General features: G+C 36.5%; 3 protein-coding genes across 4 annotated transcripts; 1 reads left to right on the top strand and 2 right to left on the bottom strand.

The window, feature by feature from the left end:
* Window positions 1-5,137: 5,137 nt before the first annotated feature.
* On the bottom strand, window positions 5,138-6,925 carry LOC137735317 (COMPLEX 1 LYR-like protein). Its single transcript, XM_068474734.2, has 2 exons — window positions 6,603-6,925; window positions 5,138-5,415 (listed from the first exon to the last, which is right to left on the bottom strand). Exon 1 carries the CDS (start codon window positions 6,873-6,875, stop codon window positions 6,603-6,605), a length of 273 nt encoding a protein of 90 aa, XP_068330835.1. The 5' UTR covers window positions 6,876-6,925; the 3' UTR covers window positions 5,138-5,415.
* A 2,494-nt stretch (window positions 6,926-9,419) lies between these two features.
* Window positions 9,420-16,663, bottom strand: LOC137733309 (transcription factor bHLH91-like). 2 transcript variants are annotated; one of them, XM_088696348.1, is made up of 7 exons: window positions 16,454-16,663; window positions 16,196-16,416; window positions 11,027-11,343; window positions 10,826-10,839; window positions 10,454-10,618; window positions 9,880-10,308; window positions 9,420-9,685 (listed from the first exon to the last, which is right to left on the bottom strand). In XM_088696348.1, the coding sequence occupies exons 1-7, from the start codon at window positions 16,661-16,663 to the stop codon at window positions 9,584-9,586; spliced, it is 1,458 nt and encodes a 485-aa protein (XP_088552474.1). In that variant the 3' UTR covers window positions 9,420-9,583. The 2 variants fall into 2 exon arrangements, with proteins under 2 accessions (XP_088552474.1, XP_088552473.1); XM_088696347.1 differs by lacking the exon at window positions 10,826-10,839 and having other exon boundaries at window positions 10,454-10,650; window positions 11,024-11,343; window positions 16,196-16,330; window positions 16,380-16,663.
* Window positions 16,664-19,877: 3,214 nt separating this feature from the next.
* Window positions 19,878-22,384, top strand: LOC137735658 (transcription factor bHLH91-like). Its single transcript, XM_068475103.2, has 3 exons — window positions 19,878-21,180; window positions 21,398-21,826; window positions 22,021-22,384. The coding sequence occupies exons 1-3, from the start codon at window positions 20,173-20,175 to the stop codon at window positions 22,123-22,125; spliced, it is 1,542 nt and encodes a 513-aa protein (XP_068331204.1). The 5' UTR covers window positions 19,878-20,172; the 3' UTR covers window positions 22,126-22,384.
* The last annotated feature ends 393 nt before the right edge of the window (window positions 22,385-22,777 follow it).

Genomic DNA, 22,777 nt, shown 5'->3' with positions numbered 1-22,777 from the left:
GGAGATGGAGGCAAATATGACCATGTACTGTTCATTAAAATATTTAATATCTTGGAGGACCAGAGGGCTAAAACGAGCCTTCTGGCCAGCCTTCGGTTAGATATGGCCTAAAGTCCTCTTGTCTACATGAAGGGGGATGAAACTTTGGTGCAAGGGAGTAGACACACTTTCTTAACAAACTCGTTGGAATGATTCAAAATTTTAAGAAAATACAGTTTATAACTACACTGTCAATAGGTAGACAATTTTAAAAATAAAAAATATAAAAAGGAGAGTTTGACTTCAAATTCCATGAACGATGATAACTAATAAAATAAAAGGAAAATTAATGAAAATGACTTGAAAACTTTAAGTTTTAACGATAAAGACAATATAAATGGTAAAATAAATAGTACCAGAATTGACATTTTAGTGTAAAAATGTGATTTTTCGTTAAAGTGAACAGTACCGGAAGCTTTTCGTTAAAGTTCCCTAAAATAAAATGGAAAACAAACAGTGAAAGGTAGACTCACAGATGCAAAAACCAGAATGGTAAGTAAAAAGACCAACTTAAAGGAAGACTTCTCCATATGTTAGGCTGCTGCTAGGAGTTGCTCGAGTATAAAGAATGGAGGTGGCTTTATTTGTTGATTCAGTTGGGTGCTCCAACAGATGGCTTTATAGTGAAATTAAGCGTGGTTAATATGGTAGAATATCTTGCTGTGGATACTGGAAGCATGAAATCTTAAATATTTACAGCTACTGATTTTTCTGGATTGTGCACATTCATTGCATTACTAATAGAGATGGAGAACACAAGAGGATATAGGTCCATTAAAAAGGATGGTTAATGTTCTTTTTTGGTCAATAAAAAGGATTATGGTTGAATGAGTGTTTGAATGCATGATATCGTAGGAATTAAGGGGAAGCTTAATTTAAGACTAGCTAGCATTATATTTGTGTAAATGTACTATAATCCATTGACATTGACCTGGTTTGGTTTTTTTAATTGAGTAATGTTAGAGAGACCAAATTTTTAAAACCAAATTATATGAATGTCGATGAACAAATTATTATTTGTAAGTGTTGATTAACATGCTTATTTCTTATTTGGTTTGCAAATTTATGTATAAAAATTTGATCTCCCTAATATTATCATTTTTTATTATGTATTATTGTTCTGCCCATATAATCTTTTTTTTTAATTATTGTATAAAAAATTAATATTGTCCATATAGAAGAGGGAAATTGTATAATGACCTGATCAGTCCCTCTGTATTTATATTGAAAGGTGGAGTTTTACACTGGTAAATACAGAAGATAGTTATCACTTGCTATAGGATAACCATTTTTTAACGTATCAACATTGGTGGAAATGTCGACATCCAAATTTATAAAAATATTAATGAATATATCGATATCGGTATCGGCTGTTTTTGACGGACGTTATAAAAATTTGCAATGGGTGAAATCAAAAGTTGGAAATCTGCAATGGATTCCGACCAAATTTTTGTAGCAAACTGTAAATATTTCCGATATTCATTGATTTTCTTATATCTCGCCATATAGAATGAAGTTTATATTTCACTACTTTTCATATCAATCTTTGATTTTTCATATATATATATATATATATATATACATATATATATATATATATATATTTTAACAATTTCATGAATATTTTAAATACTAACTATGACTAAAATGATTGCACTGAGCTCCATATATGTTTGTAAATATGTATGCATGGAAAGATTTGGGGGATTGGGCAATAATAAACCATGCATGATGTGTTGATGACTGTCAGCAAATTAGAGGAGTGCAATCCGGTTTATTTTCTTATCAGTGCAATTAGATTACAATTACTTTCTTTCCATTGTCACCTTGCCTTTTCTAATTCTTCTTATTTGGGCACAAAGGGCTTGGAGAAGTATTTGAACCCACAAATCAACACTAACCAGCAAAACTCAATTAGCAACTGTAGATGATATGTAGAAAGATATAATTTGTTGAAAAAACAAAACATATAATCCAGGATGGTAGGAAAATAAAATCAAAGAACACCCGGAAAATAAAATAAAAAACTAATCAAAATATTTTCAAAAGCATAATAAAAGGTTTAAAGAGAGTGAGCATAGGAAAAAAAAAAGGCTAAAAGGAAAATTGATGTTACTGTTTAAACCATAACATTGCTTGATGCCAAATCTGATTCTCACTTCTATCCTGTAAATAGAATAAGCAAAAACAACAAAAGATAAACAAATTATTATCACCTCTGTTGATGCACAAAATCGGATTGACTTTGGAACAGCGTAGAGTGTCGCCTTTGTAAGGTTGCTTCGGTCACCTAGTGTAGGTAATATGTAAAGAGATAGAGACAGAGAAACAAACACAAGATGTACCTAGTTCACCCAAAGTCACGAGGGTAAAGGAATTTTCATTAACAATGTAGAGTTTACATAATACAAAGGTTTAAACATAATCACCATTAGTGAGTTCTAATAATGGGTTAAGTAAAATAATATCATTAGAAATTAATTGTAGGAGAATGATCTCCTTTTATAGTTGAGCAAGTCGCATGCTTTCATCCATGGTCAATGTAGAGCTTTAGGAGTTTTATTCTGATGTTGACACGTATCCCATTATGATTAGCCTCCTGGTTGGAGAGAAACTCTTGTGCTTCAACAGGGTACCTCAACAAGAAGCTTTAGTGGGTTTCTGAAAGTATAAAGTTGATCATGCTCGGTAGTTTCGGGATTGGTGAAGTTTGGTACAAATAGTGTTCACCCAAGTCCCTAGCGAAGAAAGTTTCTCAGTTGGGAACTTGCAAAATCCAAGTCACTAAATAATCATAAAACTTTCAAGTGATGAAGTGTAGTAGCATATAATGGAAGTCTCTCCAAATCTCCTATCAAGGAGAATTACCGAAAGATGTGTCCTAAATTTCCCGAGTCATTCAAGAAAAAAGACTTGAAAAATTCTCTCATCCTTTTCTTGCATATACTTTAGCCCAAGTATATATATTTTTATTATTATTAAGCCCAACTTAATTAGTGCTCCACCTTACTTTTCCAAGGTCTGAAGCCCAAGGCCTTCATTTGTGTTGTCTGCTAGGCCCAACTTGGGGCCCAACCTCTCACCATCTTTTCCTGTTGCTGCAGCCCACCTCCCATTCTTATGTGTTTTTTAGAAACTTGCTGGGTTCAAAAATCTGTGCCTCCAGCTTCCTTTTTCTTCAATCACTACACCTTGCAGCCATTTCCTTCTCAGCGCCTATTTTTTTATAGGGTAAATTACAAAAAAATTACTTCAACTATTAATTTCATGACACTATCATACCTTATTTTTTTAAATTGACAATGTCATACCTTATCTTTAGAATTTGTTCCAATGTTATACCTCCGTTACTTGGCCATGAATTTTTTAATTAAATACTGATGTGGCTTGATTCGGAATCCACTTTCTATTAAAAAAATTAATAAAATATTATTAAAAACTAAAAAAAAAATTTTAATATTTTTAAAATATTAAAATAATAAAACCCCATCCCCATCTTCAGCACTTGCTGGCAAAATTGCCTTGTTTCTCGTAGATTGATTAGGGGTCTGGTGTTGGTGCACAGATTGTAGAAGCAGCAACTGAAGCCGTGGAAGCAGGTTTGTGCTTCGATAGTTTTGTGTCGAATTTGTGTGGGCTTCGTGAGTTGGGGTTTGGGGCTGCCAAAGCTCGGATCCGTAGGAAGTGTTTCAGGTTTGAAGTTGTGTAGGTTGTGAGCTGTGGTATTGGAGGAGTGAAACTGTGACAAAGTTGAACATGCCGTGATCTCCAAGGAGCCGTGGGTTCGTCGGCGCAAATCCAATCATCCTTTGTAAGCCTTGAGAATTTTTCCTGTTTCAGGTTTGAAGTTGTGTAGGTTGTGAGCTGTGGTATTGGAGGAGTGAAACTGTGACAAAGTTGAACATGCCGTGATCTCCAAGGAGCCGTGGGTTCGTCGGCGCAAATCCAATCATCCTTTGTAAGCCTTGAGAATTTACCCGAGGAATTGGACTTTATGCAGCGGAGGCTTCCGTCGGCGTTGGTGAAGACCTGCTTCCCAATTGTTAAGTCTGCAATGTCAGTCGATTCAAACTGCTGATATGGGTTCCCATCGACAGATGGAGCGCTGAGGTACTAACCATTACGGCCTCTGAATGTCACGTTCTTGGAAACTATCACCAGCGATTCCGAGTCAATCAGTGTACACATCCAACAATCCCTGACTAGGCGATGCCGAATTTGCATACATGCCATAGTACCATTACGATTCCTTCACTCTCGAACCGTCCCACGCCACCGTTTTCAAAAACAATAAAACCAGCTGACCTAGTGTTAGTAGAAGTTTTGATTTTCTTCTAACCAAAGTAGTTTCGTTCCACTTATGTGAGAAACTAATCACTGCCAGTATCCCATGCACGCAGCAGTAATCTCTTGTATGCTGCACAAAACCTATATTAGCTATAGCATGCATGCTGCAAACTATAGATCCATTCAGATGGAAATTCAAACCCCACCCCAACCCCGTACATTTTCTTCAATAGTGAACGGCTGAGATTTGAGTAAATCTCAACCAGCACTCATCAAAACAAAAAAATGTGGGTCATCAAAGATCTCCATTTAAATATCCATAGAAAGGGAGAAGATAGAGAAAGAGTTAGCTAGGCTTGTTCGAGCCTATAAAGGCTCGATGAAATGCCAATTTGCATGCTCAACTCTTAAAATGTTTCGCATACTGTGCATTCTATTCTTAATTTAATGCCCACCCCAATAATATTTCCTGCATACACCACAGATGTTATTTAAAGCAAAAGAGAGACCATAATAACAATCACAGGGAAAATCAAGTTGCTAATGGAAGTGATCAAGCCATAAACGAGACCAATGAAGATTTTGGTGGGGACCTGGAGCAACTAGGAAAATAATAAAACTGATTAGTTGCCGTGGCACTTAACTATATTGCCATTCTAGTTTTTCTTGTTACATTAAAAAGGCAAAAGTTGGGAATTTTGTTTCATTTGATGTAACATATTAATCCAACGAATAAACCAATCTTATTGATGGAGAAGCTATTCAACAAATTTTTACCAAAATGCAGCACAAATTAAGAATCATATAAGTCTTAAAGGAAGCAAAATATTATTGAACTACCATATGCAGAACGAATTGTTCATGGTATATATATTTTTAAGTATATACAATAGATGGTAATCTTAAATCAAATGCACACAAATCTTTCGATTTTGCGTAGGCCTACCAGCTTCACATTGTCGCAAACGTTTGACAGTTTAGTTTGTCAATCTAGCAAACAGGAGAGCAACCGAGAATAGACAAATTGCTCTACTTCCTATCTCTTTGCAAGAGCACCCAAGGGAGAAACTGAAATCTTACAGAAAAGGCCTGCATCATTTCCGCAAGACAAAATTATAAAAACTGCTGTTATTTAATAAGGAAAAAAAATGAATATGCAAACATACTATGTACCAATTCGTTAAAAAATTGGTTACTGCACAACCATACATTATAATCATCCATTCTAACTCTCAGCTACGCTATCGACAGTGGAATGGATAATAATTCTATAAATAATTTCACACAATGCCATTAGTCAAATGCCTGATGCTTAACTTATACAAGAAAATAGGACTCAAATATCCAAATACATGGGTTGATTTGGTTCCATTACAAATAATTGTAACACAAGTGCTAACAGTAGTTCAGAAAATCCACAAAAACAAACAGAAAACCAGAATTAGACATGCAAAACCAAACATTCGACAACAAAACTTGGAAGATGCCAACTGCCATAAATAATATGCAGGGAAGACTTTGATGCTTTCCCGATATGTTAGCCAAATTCCAAATCTATACAGCCCTAGTTCTGTATACTGATACCGGCCTATTATGAATGTTAAACACACCAGATTGGACAAGAAAACCAGTTTATATTTTGATGGATTTTAACATTCATAGTAGGCCGATTCAGTATACAGAGCTAGAGGTGTACGGATTTGATGGTAACAAATCGAAAATGCATCAAATTCTTCCAATCAAAACCAGTTTATATAATACCAGAACAACCCCATTAACACTTCATTTACCACTAACACTCCAGTAATTACTCCTCAGCACCCCACTACACATACAGCAGCAGAGACAAAATTTTCATCCCTGTTCAAGAAGTAATCAATGAATTTTATCTGCTAGTCTCTAAAACGCTCCTTTTCTCACTTTGCCCACCACAAAAGACAATATATTTCACAAATTAATCGACTTCAAAACTAAAACCGAAATAACGACTTCCCAAATAACCAAACATCAATCAACCTGGACAATTGCAAGACTAAAACTAACTAAATCACATTACTGAAACATGAGTAACAAATCAATCAATCATTGAAAGCACATAAAAACTTCCACCAATGATCAGAAAGCAACCAATTTCTTCTACTAATTAAATGATCAAGACATTCACAACCAAATCAAATCATAACCATTCCCTAAAACCCAGAAACCCAATTGGACACCAAAACCCAACTGGGTCAAGCTCCAATTCGAGTGAAAATCCACAGGAAACAGAAACCTACTCATTGAATGTATTTGGGTAATTCCCCCTTCCTCAAGAGGGAGAGAGAGTAATGAGCGGCATCAACGAGGTCGTCAATGTTGTGAAGGGACCTCTCCTCCGCCGCCAACATGAAGATTGCGCGCGCCTCCGCTTTCTTGGCCAGCCTTGCGGCCAGATTCAGCGGCAAGCTAGGCGAGTTAAGGCTTCTGAGTATCTGGCGATACAGAGAGAGGACGCGTCCTCTGTTTCTTGCCAAGTCCTCCGCCGTCGCCCAAATTACTCCCTTTCCCATTTTTCTCTCACTTCACTTTTCGTTCGCTGCTCAGAGTGGGGTTTTTATTGTTTCTTTTAAAATCAGATCACTTTGTTTGACGAAAATACCCTAATTTTTTATGTTCTTGTTATTTATTTATTTTAAAATTAAAAATCTCTATTAACTAATAAAACATTCATTATCAATCAAAATCCTATGAAATTATCAGTTTAATCCTCTAATTAAAACAAAACATGAATAAGAAATATGGGCAAAAATTTAATTTCACGCAACTAAATTTTGCTGTTTTTTTTTTCAAAGCCTCACCTATATGTAATTCTAACATATTTCTAATTTGTAAAAATAAAAACAAAAACAAAAATAAAAACTTCCTACTCTCACATTCTCTATCATTCATCTTTCTCGCCAAAATCCTCTTCAACCGCTCTAACCACCCCACCTCCTTCATTCCCTTCTCCCACCCCGCCTGCCTTTAACCCACCTACAAATTATGTAGGCTCATCCTCTCCTCCAACCCTAATCGCCCTCCGCCAGACCCACCACCCAACAACTTCTCCCACATCCTCTGCGTTTTCCCCCATGACCCCTATTTCGCCGCCCCCTGCCTCTTTGACCCATGAATCCTAGACTGGAGGCCCTCCCACCATGAATGGGCATCCAATGTTCTAAAAGTATGAACCTCATTATTTAGTTTCTGCATCTTATGCGAGGGTGGAGGAAGAAATTTTTAAGCATTTAAAATCTCTTGCAATACTTTCAATGTGTTATTGAAATACATATATTAATCATGATTTATCACTCCTCAATTACTTATTTTGTTGCATTCGATTGTTTTTACTTTGTTACAGGGCTTGGTTTCATCCAAGTAGAGTTTCACATTATACAACTTTTGGGAGATGTACTGAAGTTAGTGATGATTTTAGTGTTTTATGTAACAATATCTTTACAAATTATTATAAAATTCTGAAAGTATTGCCTAACTCATAAGTTTGGTTTTATTTCACTAATGTTAGTAATTGTTTTCATAAGTTCATGTAACTCATACCACAGTGAAAAGATTTTTTTTCTTTTCGGAATGTTGTATACATTGCACATTGATTATAACTCATACCACAATAAAAAGAAAATTGAGATGCACACGTATAGTGTGAGTGCTGGTTGCTAGTTTTAAATTGAAATCTAATTGACGCTTCTATTTTAAAAATTAAAATATCTTACAAATAGCGTTTTATCGCAATAACTGATATTCACCGATTTTCTTCCCTATAACAACTAGTAACAACTAAACTGTTTATTGTGTACCGGTTTAAGTTGTACGATATAATTTTAGTTGAACGCACATCTAGTATTCGATAAAAAGTCTCAGTCAATAAAATGTGCTTTTTTATTTGGTGAAAAGTTAATAAAATGTTGGATTAGAAGGGTTTTGTAATTTGATACCCTTTGATAACACAAAACACATTTTTCATGTAGAATTTGGTTAGCACTGGAATTACATTTTCTGCAGCATTAATACTTGTTTTCTTCAACCATTAGTGTATTGTGCATACATACGATATTATCTATACTAAAGGGTGGAGGAGTAAGACCATCTTCAACCGAATGGTCCAGAGGGTCAGAGGACCGAAAATAGCCTAAAAACCGTCTCCAACCGAGGGCTAGGCCAGAGGGCTATGGAATCTGAGAGGGCCTCACGGAATCGGAGAGGGCTAGAGGGCTGGTTGCATGGCCAAAATTCAAATCAATCCTGTCGGTTAAAACCGACAGGATTGATTTGAATTTTTTTTTACAGTTTTATTATTATTTTTTATTTACGAAATTTTTCCTCTAACTTTTATTTTTCATTTTTTTTTAAATTCTATTTTTTTTCGTATAATTTTTATTTTACAAAATTTGTAGTTTTTAACAACATTTAACAAATTATTAAAAACATTTCTAGTTTTTCATATTTGTTAAAAAAAACATTTAAAACTTAAACAACATTTAAGTTGTAGTTTTTAAATAATAAATTATGTTTGGCCCTATGACCCTCGGTTGGAGACGGTTTTTTGTGATAGGGCTAAAACGAGTCATCTGGCCCTTTGACCCTCAGTTGAAGACAGAAGCAAATATGGCTATGTACTGTTCATTAAAATATTAATATCTTGGAGAATCTTGGAGGGCCAGAGGGCTAAAATGAGCCATCTGGCCAGCCATCGGTTGGAGATGGCCTAAGTTCAACCTCACAATGGACTAGCCATAATAATTTGGTTCAAATTCACCTTGGATAAAAATCGTACACAACCTCTCACTTATATGTGAAGTGAAATACTAATAGACTGTAAAATTCAGTGGCTTAACATATAGTGTTTTGACATGTCCGTTGTCTAAAGTTGAGCATGATTCTATTATTTTTTTCATTCAACATATCTTGAATATAATAATTTATTCATTACAATCCAATCTTCTGTACCAAACGATGCTTAAACATCTAAGTTTACATTCACTTTAAGAATCTGTTTGGAATGACGACAATTTAGTAATTAAATTAGTTTTAATTCCGATTCAAGTAAATTTGCAAACAACTTATATGAAATCAACACTATTCTTATTCTGACTCTAGAAAATTTAGAAAACACCACAATAATATATTCAAGTGAACTACTCAATCCAACTCTCCAACATTTCAGTAAAAGATACTATTTAAAAGACTTAAAACAATAATCCAAGGACCATCTAATGCCTTCCTAATAACTGCCGGTAGGTGGAACTGCTGAATATTGTCCATCCAGAACCTCAATGAACTTGCCAGCAATAGCACTTGCATACAAACAAGACCCTTCATACATCTGCAAAGTTAAAACCAAACCCTAATTAGTAAAACCAAACTAATTAAGTGAATTAGGACACAGTTGGTCAAGTGTGTTTGCCTCATTGCACACAAATGTGATTTCTCCTTCTCATATATTAGACGAATTTAGAATATCGTTTTATCAAAAAGAAAAAATTGAGATTAATTGCGGACTAGTGAAAAAAAACAAACCTTGGTATTGAACAAGAAGCTGTAGGAATTGCCAATGTGGCCACCAGCAACGTGATGAAGATCAAGCTGCAGCTCGTCAAGAAGCCTGGACACAAACAGCAACAGGTTGATCTTCTTCCTCTGCACCAGTTTGATGGTAACTTCATCTTCGATAATGCAGATATCGACGTCGGTGTATTTGGATTTCCTTTGAACCCATGAGCTCCTCAGAGAGCCATTGTTGTAGGAGTGGTCATGACGCTCACCAAGAGGCTTAATGTTGCAGTTCTCATCGTCTCCGGGGGCACCTCCATCTTGTTCAGTTTTGTGTCTCTTGATCCTCTCTCTCCCACACCTTTTCTTCTCCACCAGCAATTTCAGCTCATCCACTGTCCTCAGAAGCTCGTTTATGTAATCAATTGCATCTCCCACGATTGATGCTTTATCATTCTTGTATCCCAAGCAACAAATGATTAGAAAGAATAAAATTATCAAGCCAAAAAAACAGAGGGAAAAACTGGAAAACTACAAGCCAAACTGCCACATCAAATTCAAATTAGAATGCGATTTGGAATTCTAAAATTTGTGCCTACACCTTAGTTGGGTTGGGAATCAAATTCCTCAAGGTGAAGAACTTGTCATTCAACTGCTGTCTCCGACCGCGATTAATGGCAAGGTTTTTGGACTCTTCGAGATTTCTTCCTCTTCCAATAGAACCCATTTCTCTGGAGAACTCGATAACTCCATCCTCAAAAAAAGACTCAGTAATAGTGCCATTGCTAGAGTTCATAGCTTTTAATATTTAGTTTTATGAAGGTTTTGAGTGTTTGGGAAGAAGGAAAATTGCAGAGAAAATGCAGCTATGGTGATGCGAGAATGATGAAGGTTCTTATTGTATTTCACACTCCACTAATCAAATATAACCGTTAGAGGAGAGAGAAGTGAGATTCTTCTCTAACAACTTTACACCAAGATTAAATCCTAGCCTTTGATTCTATCACGATTACACTTGTCATAATCTCACTTAAATCCTAGGCTAGAGAAGAGACCACTTGGACTATGATCCAATGGCTCAGATTACATCAGAAATTTAAACATATAAAAATGGAATTCAAAACTTGTGACTTTGGCTCCAATATATCAGCTCAAAGGGTTAAACATCAACAGCCATCATCTGGGTAAATGCCCCCACCACTCCCCTCTTTCTCATCGCCGCCGCTACTGAACAATGATCGGTTTCCTGAGCCAGGCAAGGTGTACCCATGTGGCAGAGACTGAAGCAACTCCCTGAACAATGGCGGCTGCGGAGGAAGGTTCAAGTGGAGAAGCGGGTCATAGAGAACAGAAGACGCCATCCCTTGTGGGGTGTCAACCGCGCTGGGGAGGTCTTCGAGGAACCCCAAAGTGCTCGGAAAATTCGAGGTTTTGGCGACGGGGTTTGTGAAGGTAGTAGATGAGTTTTGGAGAAGAGTGGAAATTATTAGTGTATAAGCTGTGAGCTAAGTAAAGTTAAAGTAAATAAGCCTTGTTTCTAATTGTGTATTCACTTAGTCTTAGATTATGACAAGTGTAAGGCTGAGATTGTATTGTTGGTGTGTGTACCCAGCTAAGCCTTGTTAACAGAGTTATTCCCTTTTGCACGATTGTGTGTGCTGAGTGGAAAAATATACTTTACAAAAGAATGAAAAGGTTCCTCTGTAACTTGCAGAGAGAATAGCAGCATTTCTTCATTCTCAGTGCATTTTTTCCTTCTTCCATTTTCAAAACGCTAACATGGCCTCAGAGCCAGGATCGATTGTTTGAGATCTGGGCGTAAAACCAATCGAGCTACACTCGAACTCGTTCCGGGTTGGGTGACGTTGCTGGAAATTTACAAAACTCGATTTCGATTTATATTCGCATCATCAAAGCTCGAAGATGGCTGGACCTGGAAGTTCTGAGGTGAGAACTCCGATCTTCTCCGGTGAGAACTACGAGTTCTGGAGAATCAAGATGGTGACGATCTTCAAATCTCATGGGTTATGGAAATTAGTTGAAAAAGGGATTACGATCTCAGAAACAAAGAAGAAGAAGAAGGCTGAAGGAAGCTCAGAGGAAGAAGAAGACGATGAGAAAATGGTCGCAGCATATATGCAAGATGCAAAAGCTCTGGGTATTATTCAGAACGCAGTCTCAGATCAGATATTCCCTAGAATAGCCAATGCAGACTCTGCGAAGATGGCATGGGATCTGTTATATGGTGAGTACCATGGTGGTGATCAGGTAAGATCTGTGAAACTACAAAATCTGAGACGTGAATTTGAGTATGCTAGGATGCGTGATGATGAAACTCTGTCTGGGTATCTTACTAGGCTAAATGAATTGATCAATCAGATGAAAACATTTGGTGAGAATCTGTCTAATGAAAGGCTTGTACAGAAAGTGCTCATTAGTCTCAGTAAACCATATGATCCCATATGTCTAGTTATTGAAAATACCAAGTGCTTAGAAACTGTAGAACTGCAGGAGGTTGTAGCAATTTTGAAGAGTCAAGAACAACGATTTGATTTGCATAATGTTGATGTCACTGAAAAGGCTTTTGCCTCATTCTCTGTGAGTTCAAAAGGACAAACCAGTGGAAATGCTCAATCTGGTACATTCAAATCCTATAAGCACTTGAATTCGAAGGGAAAGAAATGGGAATCTAAGCCTAAGTTTCAACAGAGGTCATTCACTAATTCTACACAGAACTCAAACTCTTCTGGGTATGTGAAGCAAGATATAGTTAAACCACAGTGTAAAGTGTGCTCTAAGTTTCACTTTGGAGAATGTCGATACAAGGGGCAATCCAAATGTCACAACTGTGATAGGTTTGGACATTGGGCTAGAGAATGCACAGCAGGCAAGGTTGTTCAGAAGGCAAACTGTGCTAATCAGGCAGAAGTGACAGGTAATCTGTTTTATGCTAACAGTGCAATTACTGAGGTCAAGGTGAATGAAAACTGGTACATTGATAGTGGTTGTAGTAACCACATGACTGGAAATGCTGAGCTACTTAGGGATGTAAGGACAAATGTCACTGGAAAGGTACAAATGCCCACTGGAAATCTGGTAGATGTTGCTGGAATAGGTTCACTTATAATTGATACAAATTCTGGTAGTAAATGCATCAAGGAAGTCATGTTTCTACCTGGTTTGAAGGAAAATCTGTTGAGTGTGGGACAGATGGACGAACATGGATATTATTTGCTATTTGGTGGAGGAGAGTGTTGTATCTTTGATGGTCCTTCACTTGATTGTCTGGTTATCAAGGTTAAGATGAAAAGTAATAGGTGCTACCCTTTGTTTTTAATGCAAACTGATCAAGTTGCATTGAAAACTAGTGTAGCTGAATGTACCTGGACTTGGCACAAGAGACTAGGACACCTAAATCTTAGAAGCCTCAAGCAGCTTAGAGAAAAAGAAATGGTGCATGGTCTTCCGCACCTTGAAAATGTTGATGGTGTGTGTGCAGGATGTCAAATGGGAAAACAACACAGAGATTGGTTTCCAAAAGGACAAGCTTGGAGAGCCAAGAATCCTCTAGAATTGATACACACAGATTTGTGTGGTCCCATGAATAATGAATCAATTGCTGGGAATAAATATTTCATGTTGTTTATTGATGATCACACAAGAATGTCATGGGTTTATTTCCTACGACATAAGTCTGAGGCACTAATCTGTTTTAGAAAGTTCAAAACAATGGTGGAGTTACAATGTGGATTTAAAGTGAAATGTCTAAGAAGTGACAGAGGGGGAGAATTTCTCTCAACTGAATTCAGCAAGTTGTTGGAATCTGAAGGCATACAAAGACAGTTATCCATTGCTTATACTCCACAGCAAAATGGAGTAGTGGAGAGAAAGAATAGAACAGTTGTAGAGATGGCTAAGGCAATGCTTCATGATAAGAGCATGCCATACTCTCTGTGGGCAGAAGCTGTACATACAGCTGTTTATATTCTGAACAGATCGCCTACAAAAGCTCTTGAGAACATGACTCCTTTTGAAGCCTATAGTGGGAGAAAACCAGGAATTGGTCACTTAAAGGTGTTTGGATCACTCTGTTATGTTCATGTACCAGCTGAAAGAAGACAAAAGCTTGATGTAAAGTCTGTCAAAGGTGTGTTTGTGGGTTATGCAACTTGTGAGAAAGGGTACAGAGTATTTGATCCATGTTCAAGGAAGCTAATTCTATCAAGGGATGTGGTCTTCGATGAAACTATGTCTTGGAATTGGAAGGAGAATTCAGAGAAGTCTATTGCAATAACTAACATTCAAGATCAGTATAGGACTGTGAATGATTTCAGTCTACAAGAAGTGACAGAAATAGTAGACAGTAATCAAATGGAAGAACAAGATAGAGATGTCTCTGAAACTGTTGAGATCACTAGTCCATATGATCATACACCAGTTAAATGGAGAAATATCAGTGATATTCTAGCACAATGCAATCTTTGTATTGTGGAGCCAGAGAAGTATGAGGAAGCTGCACAAGATAAAGCTTGGATAAAAGCTATGAAAGAAGAATTGTCCATGATTGAGAAAAATGAGACTTGGAAGCTTGTAGACAGACCAAGTGATAAGCAGGTTATTGGTGTGAAATGGGTGTTCAAAACCAAACTAAATTTGGATGGCTCAGTACAAAAGAACAAGGCAAGGCTGGTTGCTAAAGGATATGTGCAGAAACCAGGACTTGATTACAATGAGACGTTTGCTCCAGTTGCCCGATTGGACACCATCAGAACACTAATAGCACTTGCTGCACACAGAAGCTGGAAGCTATTTCAATTAGACGTTAAGTCTGCTTTCTTAAATGGAATATTGCAGGAAGAAGTATATGTTGATCAACCTGAAGGGTTTGTGATTAGTGGCAAGGAAGATAAGGTTTACAAGCTGCACAAGGCTCTTTATGGCTTGAAACAGGCGCCTAGGGCCTGGTATGGAGAGATTGACAGCTATTTTGCTAAGTGTGGGTTTGAGAAAAGCTTAAGTGAAGCAACTCTATACACTAAGACAAGGGGAGAAAAGGATATACTAATAGTTTCCATATATGTGGATGATATTGTGTATACTGGAAACAATCAAGATATGCTGGATGAGTTCAAAGATGATATGAAGGAGAAGTATGAGATGTCAGACTTGGGTCTTCTTCACCATTTTCTGGGAATGGGGGTGATTCAAACAGAATCTAGCATCTTCATTCATCAAAAGAAGTATGCCTCTTCTCTGTTGGATAAATTTGGGTTGAAAGAATGTAAATCTGTCTCTATTCCTCTTGTGGCTACTGAAAAGTTAAGTAAAGAAGATGGAAGTGGTGCAGCAGATGAAGAGAAATACAGAAAACTTGTAGGCAGTTTATTGTATCTTACTGCTACAAGACCAGATGTGATGTATGCAGCTAGTTTGTTAGCTAGATATATGCATGGCCCTTCTAACAAGCACTATGGGGTAGCTAAGAGAGTGCTCAGATATATCAAGGGAACACTGGACTATGGTTTGCATTATATGAAAGGCAAGAAGGCAGTTTTGGTTGGTTTCTGTGATAGTGATTGGGGAGGATCAATAGATGACAGCAAGAGTACCTCAGGCTATGCGTTTTCTTTTGGCAGTGGAGTGTTCTCATGGGCTTCTGTGAAACAAAATTGTGTTGCACTATCCACAGCAGAGGCTGAATATATAAGTGCTGCCGAAGCAACATCTCAAGCTATATGGATCAGGTTTGTTCTTGAAGATTTTGGAGAATTACAAGCTGAGGCAACTCCTCTGCAGTGTGATAACACATCTGCAATCTCAATATCCAAGAACCCTGTGTTTCACCAGAAGACAAAACACATTGACAGGAGATATCACTTCATCAAGGATGCCTTGCAGCAAGGGATAATTGACTTGGTTTACTGTCCTACCAAAGAACAAGTGGCAGACATTTTCACCAAGGCATTACCAAAGGACAGATTCAACTATCTCAGGGACAAACTTGGAGTTATATCTGCTCAAAGCTTAAAGGGGAGTATTAGTGTATAAGCTGTGAGCTAAGTAAAGTTAAAGTAAATAAGCCTTGTTTCTAATTGTGTATTCACTTAGTCTTAGATTATGACAAGTGTAAGGCTGAGATTGTATTGTTGGTGTGTGTACCCAGCTAAGCCTTGTTAACAGAGTTATTCCCTTTTGCACGATTGTGTGTGCTGAGTGGAAAAATATACTTTACAAAAGAATGAAAAGGTTCCTCTGTAACTTGCAGAGAGAATAGCAGCATTTCTTCATTCTCAGTGCATTTTTTCCTTCTTCCATTTTCAAAACGCTAACAGAAATGGAGTATATGGGTAAGCTGAAAAGGTTGAGAAAGTCAGGTGGTTGTGGGTATGGAGTAGAAGTAGTAGAAGTAGTACCATCTGGGAACTGTTGCTGCATCTGATCATGTACTCCATGAATATTGTTGTCCAAATTTGTTGGGATAGTCCAAATTTGGACATCGAGCCCATTTGGATAGTCCATTTGGACATCGAGCCCATTTGGATAGTCCAAATTTGTTGATATTGTCTTTATGGCCACTGGTGGTGTTGTATGGATTATCCACATTGAACCCAAGTTCGTTTTGGAGCTCGATGTCCATGGAGGAATGATAATTACGGCGATGGTGATGACAAGATAGCTCATCCATCAGAACTTGCGGTGGTTGTGGCGGCGGTGGTAGAGGAGGGAGAGGGTCGTGGTTGGGTATACTCTCTGCTGCAGATTCTGGGATGGAGATTGGGTCAAAATTGCAGCTTAGTGTGTCTTGATACATTTTTGGAGAAAGTCTCTGTGTGTTTGCCTCTGCCTTTTTGTGCAGCATTTACACAACATAAACCATGTAAGGTGAGAACTAAACCCAAGTCCTACGTTCCTAACCTTGTGTAAGAGATTAGTAGAGCCTCAAATTTGACAACAGATTTGTTTGTTCACAAAATTTATTTGTTAACTTTTATTTGTTAACTTTTTTTCTCTCTTATTTGTACTCATAATTTACTTACAATGTGCCACTTTGTTATATATATATGTAAAATGTACAAATATTTAAAAATAAAAATAAAATATTATATTTAAAAAAATATAAAATCTGATCAGATTTCACACAATTCAAATTTGAGGAAAAAAAAATTAAAAATCTCTATTTGGTATTAGTTTTTGCATGATTTAAGAAGGATTAATTAATACTAAAATTTAATATTTTGTACCATTCAATCAAAGTATTCAAATTAATAAAGTTTCAATCTAAAATTTTAATCAATCAAGAACGAGAACCAAAGTTTACCCAAGTTAATAACAATGTCCGACCCCAATTTTACATGCATCAAACTGTACTCTTTGTAGGGTTGCAAGCTAGTTGTGTGGTTCTATACACTTCCATTCTGCAATTAGGACATGCGTGCACGTCCTAAACATCAAGGACCTTAGCTCTCTATACTTTAGACTAAACAGTCAACAACATGTTAACAATCATCTCACGTTTACTTACTTGGAAATAAGTCGAAATGATTAATATACGTGTACATCATATATGATCGTTGCATCCGTATGAGTCAAAAATGAGAACTTCTCTGACCAAATGGAGACAAGGTTGTCAACTAGTCACAGACAACCTTAAAATTTAGTAATTTGCACAATCTTGTCCAACTTTCAGTTCATTATTATGGAATTAGTTAGATTCTTTTTTTGTATGAGTGATATTGTATGAGAGATAGCAAACGTAAATGACATGAATACAATATTATTATGTTGTTCTGTATTAAAAGCTACAACGTCGTGTAGAGAGAAATTTATACATTGAATTATTCACACAGAACATCATAATATAAATGTAAATATAACGTGTAAGTCCTGAGAAATTCTAAAAGAACTCTCTCAAAAGTGAGACTCTCTAACTTCTCATGCTTTTAGTATAGTTTTTATAACATTAGCACGAAAATTAACGTTAAATTATATGATGATAAAAAATCTATAATGAACCTAGCTCACTTTAAAAAAGTCCCTTAAAATTTCTCGTAAGTCCTTTATAAGAGAGAGGATTTAAAATGAAATAAAAATTCAGTCTTTCTTGTTAAATGGTAGGAATGGTTAGTTTGGGATGGCGGTTTGCATGGGAGAAGTGAGAAGTGGGGTCCACATAAACTGTATGAAAAATAGGGCTCCTACCGAAACTCACTCTTGGAGAATAACCAAATTTGCGTGAAATACTCGAAAAATGTTTTCTTTATTCGTCTTCCTGTTTTTAGTTCTTTTATATTTGTCTCTCACAACCAAAGCTCTATTTATAATTTATAATTATCACAAAATCATTCATTATTTCTCTAAATTACAATTTGAGACATAAACAAAAACAAGTATAAATCTTATTGTTGAATTTTTTCTTAATGGCAAAATGGTCCTACAAAACTATTGAGGATATATTAGAAACTTATTATTTAGTATAGGGATTTTTTTAACTTTAATCCTTCAAGAAAATTGAAATTTAAAATAAACATGGTTTTAGATTACATATTGATTATAGTCTCCTGATGTGTCCTTAATTCAAAATAATCAATGTGCATTTTATTTAATGTCTCCCATTAAATATTTAAATTTATTAATAAAAAATTTTAAGTTTAAAAATTTTGACCAAAAAAAGTTTTTTTTTTTTAATTTATTAATTTTATTTAACATTCTTCAAACTTGAAAGACTCAATTAATGTACCGAAATGTATTATATTGAACTAATGTATTTAAATGTTAGTATTGAAATGTATGTATTGAAATATATGCACTGAAATGTATTTTATTAAATTAATGTATCTAAATGTGTGTACCGAAATGTATGCACCGAAATGTATTATAATGAATTTAATGTACCTAAATTAAGAAGACAAAGTACATCGAAATATATTGTATAACAAAAATTAATTTATCTAAATGTTTACAACAAAATATATTACGATAAATAAAATGAAAATTATAATTATAATGAAATAAAATTAATACATTAAAAATTAGGAAGAAAAAGAGAAATAATTAAAATATAATTAATAAATACAGGTATTAATCCATCAAGGGACTAAAATTAGATTTTGATTACTCATGATTTTAATCTAAAAATCATCTTTGCCAAAGATTAAAATGAAATTTTTTATTTAATATATAAGCGATATTGCAGAAGGGGAGTTAAATTAGGAGTCTAAAATGTGGAAGTGTGTTTTGGTGTACAGCAAGGAACCAAGTCATCGTCCTTCTCTTTTGGACAGGTAGGTAATTTCAAAAGAATATCCATGACGTTTCTTCTTATAAACAAACCTTGAGAACCCACCTTGCTCACTATGTATAAAAGTTATTAGGATTATAAAAATTCTTGTTAAGGGCTTAGATATTTTAACACATTAATATTCAAAAGGTTTTTTGTTTAATGTAGTGATTTTTTATATTCTCGCTTTTTTCTTTTAATTCATTTAATCGAAAGATTGAAAGAAATTAAAAGAGTGTATAAAGAGAAAATGAGTCCAGAAAATCAATACCTTTGTAAGTCATCTTCTACATTATTTTATATTGAACTCGTTGTGAATGATTGAACAAATTTTATGACTTTTTATCGAGTAACAAGAAAAACACAATCGCATTTTCTCATGAATTAGAAAAGTATTAAGGTAAATCTCTAAATACATGTCATGAGAATATTACAAGCAGTCACCCACCCCAGTCACCCACCCCATAGCTACCACAATGTATATCCCAAGTTCTCAACGCAAACAAGTTCTTAACTTGAGAACCGATACGAAGTAGAAAAAAGCAAATGAAAAGAATGAGAGGGCGAGAGGGCAAAATCAGGCGAGCAATCAAGAATTTTTGGGTGGTGAAATCCACTCTTTTTTATCTTTTTACAAATCTTTCTCAATTTTTGACCGTCAGATTCAATGAATTGAAGAAAATAAAAAAAAAATAACAAGAAATACGTGAGAAATAAAAATAAATACGTAGACAACAACATTCTTTTAGAAATACGGAGATTGTGAGTGGACCCACTGGTGGGATCTCAGTAACAAACTCCCAGCTGGTGCTTCTGCTCTGCTGTGCCAAATTGGAAAATCACTGAGAAAAAGAAACAATTCTCTCTCTCTCTCTCTCCACAGAGGTTTGCAGTTATAACTAGTCCCTTCTTTCTCCTACCATCAATCTCTCTCTCTCACAAATTCTCTTTCTATCTCCACCAGTTCTTGATGTCGTGACTTGTGAAGAAATAACGGATCCTAAAGGGAAAAAGAAGGAGACGGCTTTTGTCCAAAACCAAAAATGTATCAAGACACAGTAGGCTGCAACTTGGACCCGAACTCCATCCCTGATTCTGCAGCAGAGAGCTTGCTAGACGTCAACCCGCTTTCCCCACCACCACCGCCGCCTCCACAACAACCGCAAGTTCTCATGCCTTGTTCAGACACCCACCACCCCAATAACACCACCACCAACAGCGGGTTTGGTGTCGAAGAAAACATCAGACTCTCCATAGAAGAGCTTTCTTATCATCATCACCGTCACCAAAATCATCATTCCTCCATGGACATCGAGCTCCAAAACGAACTTGGGTTCCATGTCGATAACCCATACAACAACACCACTAACCATGACAACAGCATCAACAATTCACATTTGGTGTATTTTGGGCACCCAACAAATTGGGACAACAATATTCATGGAGTCCATGATCAGATGCAGCAACAATTCCCGGATGGTACTGCTACTGCTACTTCTACTCCATACCCACAACCACCTGACCTTCTCAACGTTTTCAGCTTGCCCAGATGCTCCCCTTCCTCTCTTCTCCAAAATCCATCCATCACCTTCACAAACCCCATCCAAAAAACCTCGAATTTTCCGAGCTCTTTGGGGTCCCTCGGAGACCTCCCCAGCGCCGTTGACACTCCACAAGGGACGGCTTCTTCCGTTCTCTATGACCCTCTTTTCCATTTGAACCTCCCTCCACAGCCGCCAATATTCAGGGAGTTGCTTCAATCTCTGCCGCATGGGTACACCTTGCCTGGCTCAGGAAACGGGTCGCTGTTCAGTAGCGGCGGCGATGAGAGAGAGGGGAGCGGAGGAGGAGTTCTGTATGACCCAGATCCAGATGGAAGTCTTGGGAGGCAGTTTGATGGCGGAGTTTTGGAGTTCTCGAGAGAAATGGCTTCTAATGGGAGAGGAAGAGATCTCAAAGGGACCAAACACTTTGCCACTGAGCGCCAAAGGAGACAGCAATTGAATGGCAAGTACGATATCTTGAAGACTTTGGTTCCAAACCCAACAAAGGTACGCACATAAAATTCACAAACTTCACATCAAGTGTATCCGAACGTAACGACCAAAAATCCCCAGCATAGAATACTCCGAAGCATACTAGAAAATCCCGTGTTGATTTCATAAAACAAAATGCATCAGTTGTTTTGCAGTTTTAATTGAAACACCATTTCCTCGGTTTTTTGTTTTGCTTAATTTATTTTTCTGGGTACAATTAATTGGAGGAAAGAATGATAGAGCATCAATTCTGGGAGATGCAATTGATTACATAAACGAGCTTCTGAGGACAGTGGACGAGCTGAAGTTGCTGGTGGAGAAGAAAAGGTGTGGGAGAGAGAGGATCAAGAGGCACAAGACTGAACACGATGGAGGTTCCACCGGAGACGATGAGAACTGTAATGTGAAGCCTCTTGGAGAGCATCATGACCAGTCCTATAGCAATGGCTCTCTGAGGAGCTCATGGCTTCAAAGGAAATCCAAAGACACCCAAGTCGATATCCGCATTATCGACGATGAAGTTACTATCAAACTGGTGCAGAGGAAGAAGATCAACCTGTTGCTGTTTGTGTCCAGGATCCTTGATGAGCTGCAGCTTGATCTTCACCATGTTGCTGGTGGCCACATTGGCAATTCCTACAGCTTCTTGTTCAATACCAAGGTTTGTGTGTCTTTCGTGAGATCAAATGAAACTTCGTTAATAACAATCAAGAACGTATGTAGGACAGACATGCCAAACGTAATCTAAGAAGTTACACGCACCGCAAGAAACAACACAATTAATTTCACGATTAGTTTCGCCCCTTGGTTTAACTTTGGTTTTTAATTAATTAGGGTTTGGTTTTAATTATGCAGATGTATGAAGGGTCTTGTTTGTATGCAAGTGCAATAGCTGGGAAGCTCATTGAGGTTCTGGACAGACAATATGCAGCAGCGGTTCCACCCACCAGCAGTTATTAGGAAGGAGGCCTGAGATTAACCTGCATGCTTGGATTGGATCAATACCAATTAAGTCTTTTAAAGATAGTATTAAAAGAGTATATTTCCATGGTTTAGTGGTGCTTTACTTTACCCTCTTTAATTATTACAATTCATAAAAATTCTACAAATTTGTGGTGTCGAATTAGTATGTAGACAAACATGCAGTGTTCCTTCTTTATCTTCGAGTTCGTCTAAGAATCTGTCATTGTCATTGATAAATTATTAAGCTTTCTACTAATATGTTGTTTTTTTCTAAAAAAAAAATAGCTGACTCCACACGTAACATATCATAACTTATCGAATTTTTAAACACCATCCTAATGGTAGAACTAGATTGTCAAAATCTCCGAACGTGCGGGCATTAAATGTTAAAATTCAAATAGTACTAACATGCAACATGCTGTAGTGGATAAAGTTGAGAGTAGTAACCTGACTGAAGTTAACCTAAGATACAAATTGTTACACTATACATTACTACCGGTCAACGTCATATATAATAGTTAGAAGATAACCCATGTGGTAAAAAAATATGAGGATTCAGATCTTTATGGCAAAGTCTATTAGAATTTATGTTCAAAAATAAAAGTTTCGTCAATCCTTAGCATGTGAACCTCACATGTGGTATTAATAT

Source organism: Pyrus communis, chromosome 7, assembly GCF_041283825.1.
Source record: "Pyrus communis isolate YQ-2024b chromosome 7, ASM4128382v1, whole genome shotgun sequence".
In the NCBI taxonomy this organism is placed as follows: domain Eukaryota; kingdom Viridiplantae; phylum Streptophyta; class Magnoliopsida; order Rosales; family Rosaceae; genus Pyrus; species Pyrus communis.
The sequence above is the reverse complement of the archived record's forward strand: the minus strand, read 5'-3'. Positions and strand labels throughout refer to the sequence as shown.

Coding starts and splice junctions, on each gene's coding strand:
- LOC137733309 (XM_088696347.1), bottom strand. CDS start 16,663: ATGTATCAAGACACACTAAGCTGCAATTTTGACCCAATCTCCATCCCA. Junction 10,651..11,023: donor CATTTACCCAGATGATGGCT/GTTGATGTTTAA, acceptor AAATATTAAAAG/CTATGAACTCTAGCAATGGC. Junction 9,686..9,879: donor GCTTCTTGTTCAATACCAAG/GTTTGTTTTTTT, acceptor TTAACTTTGCAG/ATGTATGAAGGGTCTTGTTT.
- LOC137735658 (XM_068475103.2), top strand. CDS start 20,173: ATGTATCAAGACACAGTAGGCTGCAACTTGGACCCGAACTCCATCCCT. Junction 21,181..21,397: donor TGGTTCCAAACCCAACAAAG/GTACGCACATAA, acceptor ATTGGAGGAAAG/AATGATAGAGCATCAATTCT. Junction 21,827..22,020: donor GCTTCTTGTTCAATACCAAG/GTTTGTGTGTCT, acceptor TTAATTATGCAG/ATGTATGAAGGGTCTTGTTT.
- LOC137735317 (XM_068474734.2), bottom strand. CDS start 6,875: ATGGGAAAGGGAGTAATTTGGGCGACGGCGGAGGACTTGGCAAGAAAC.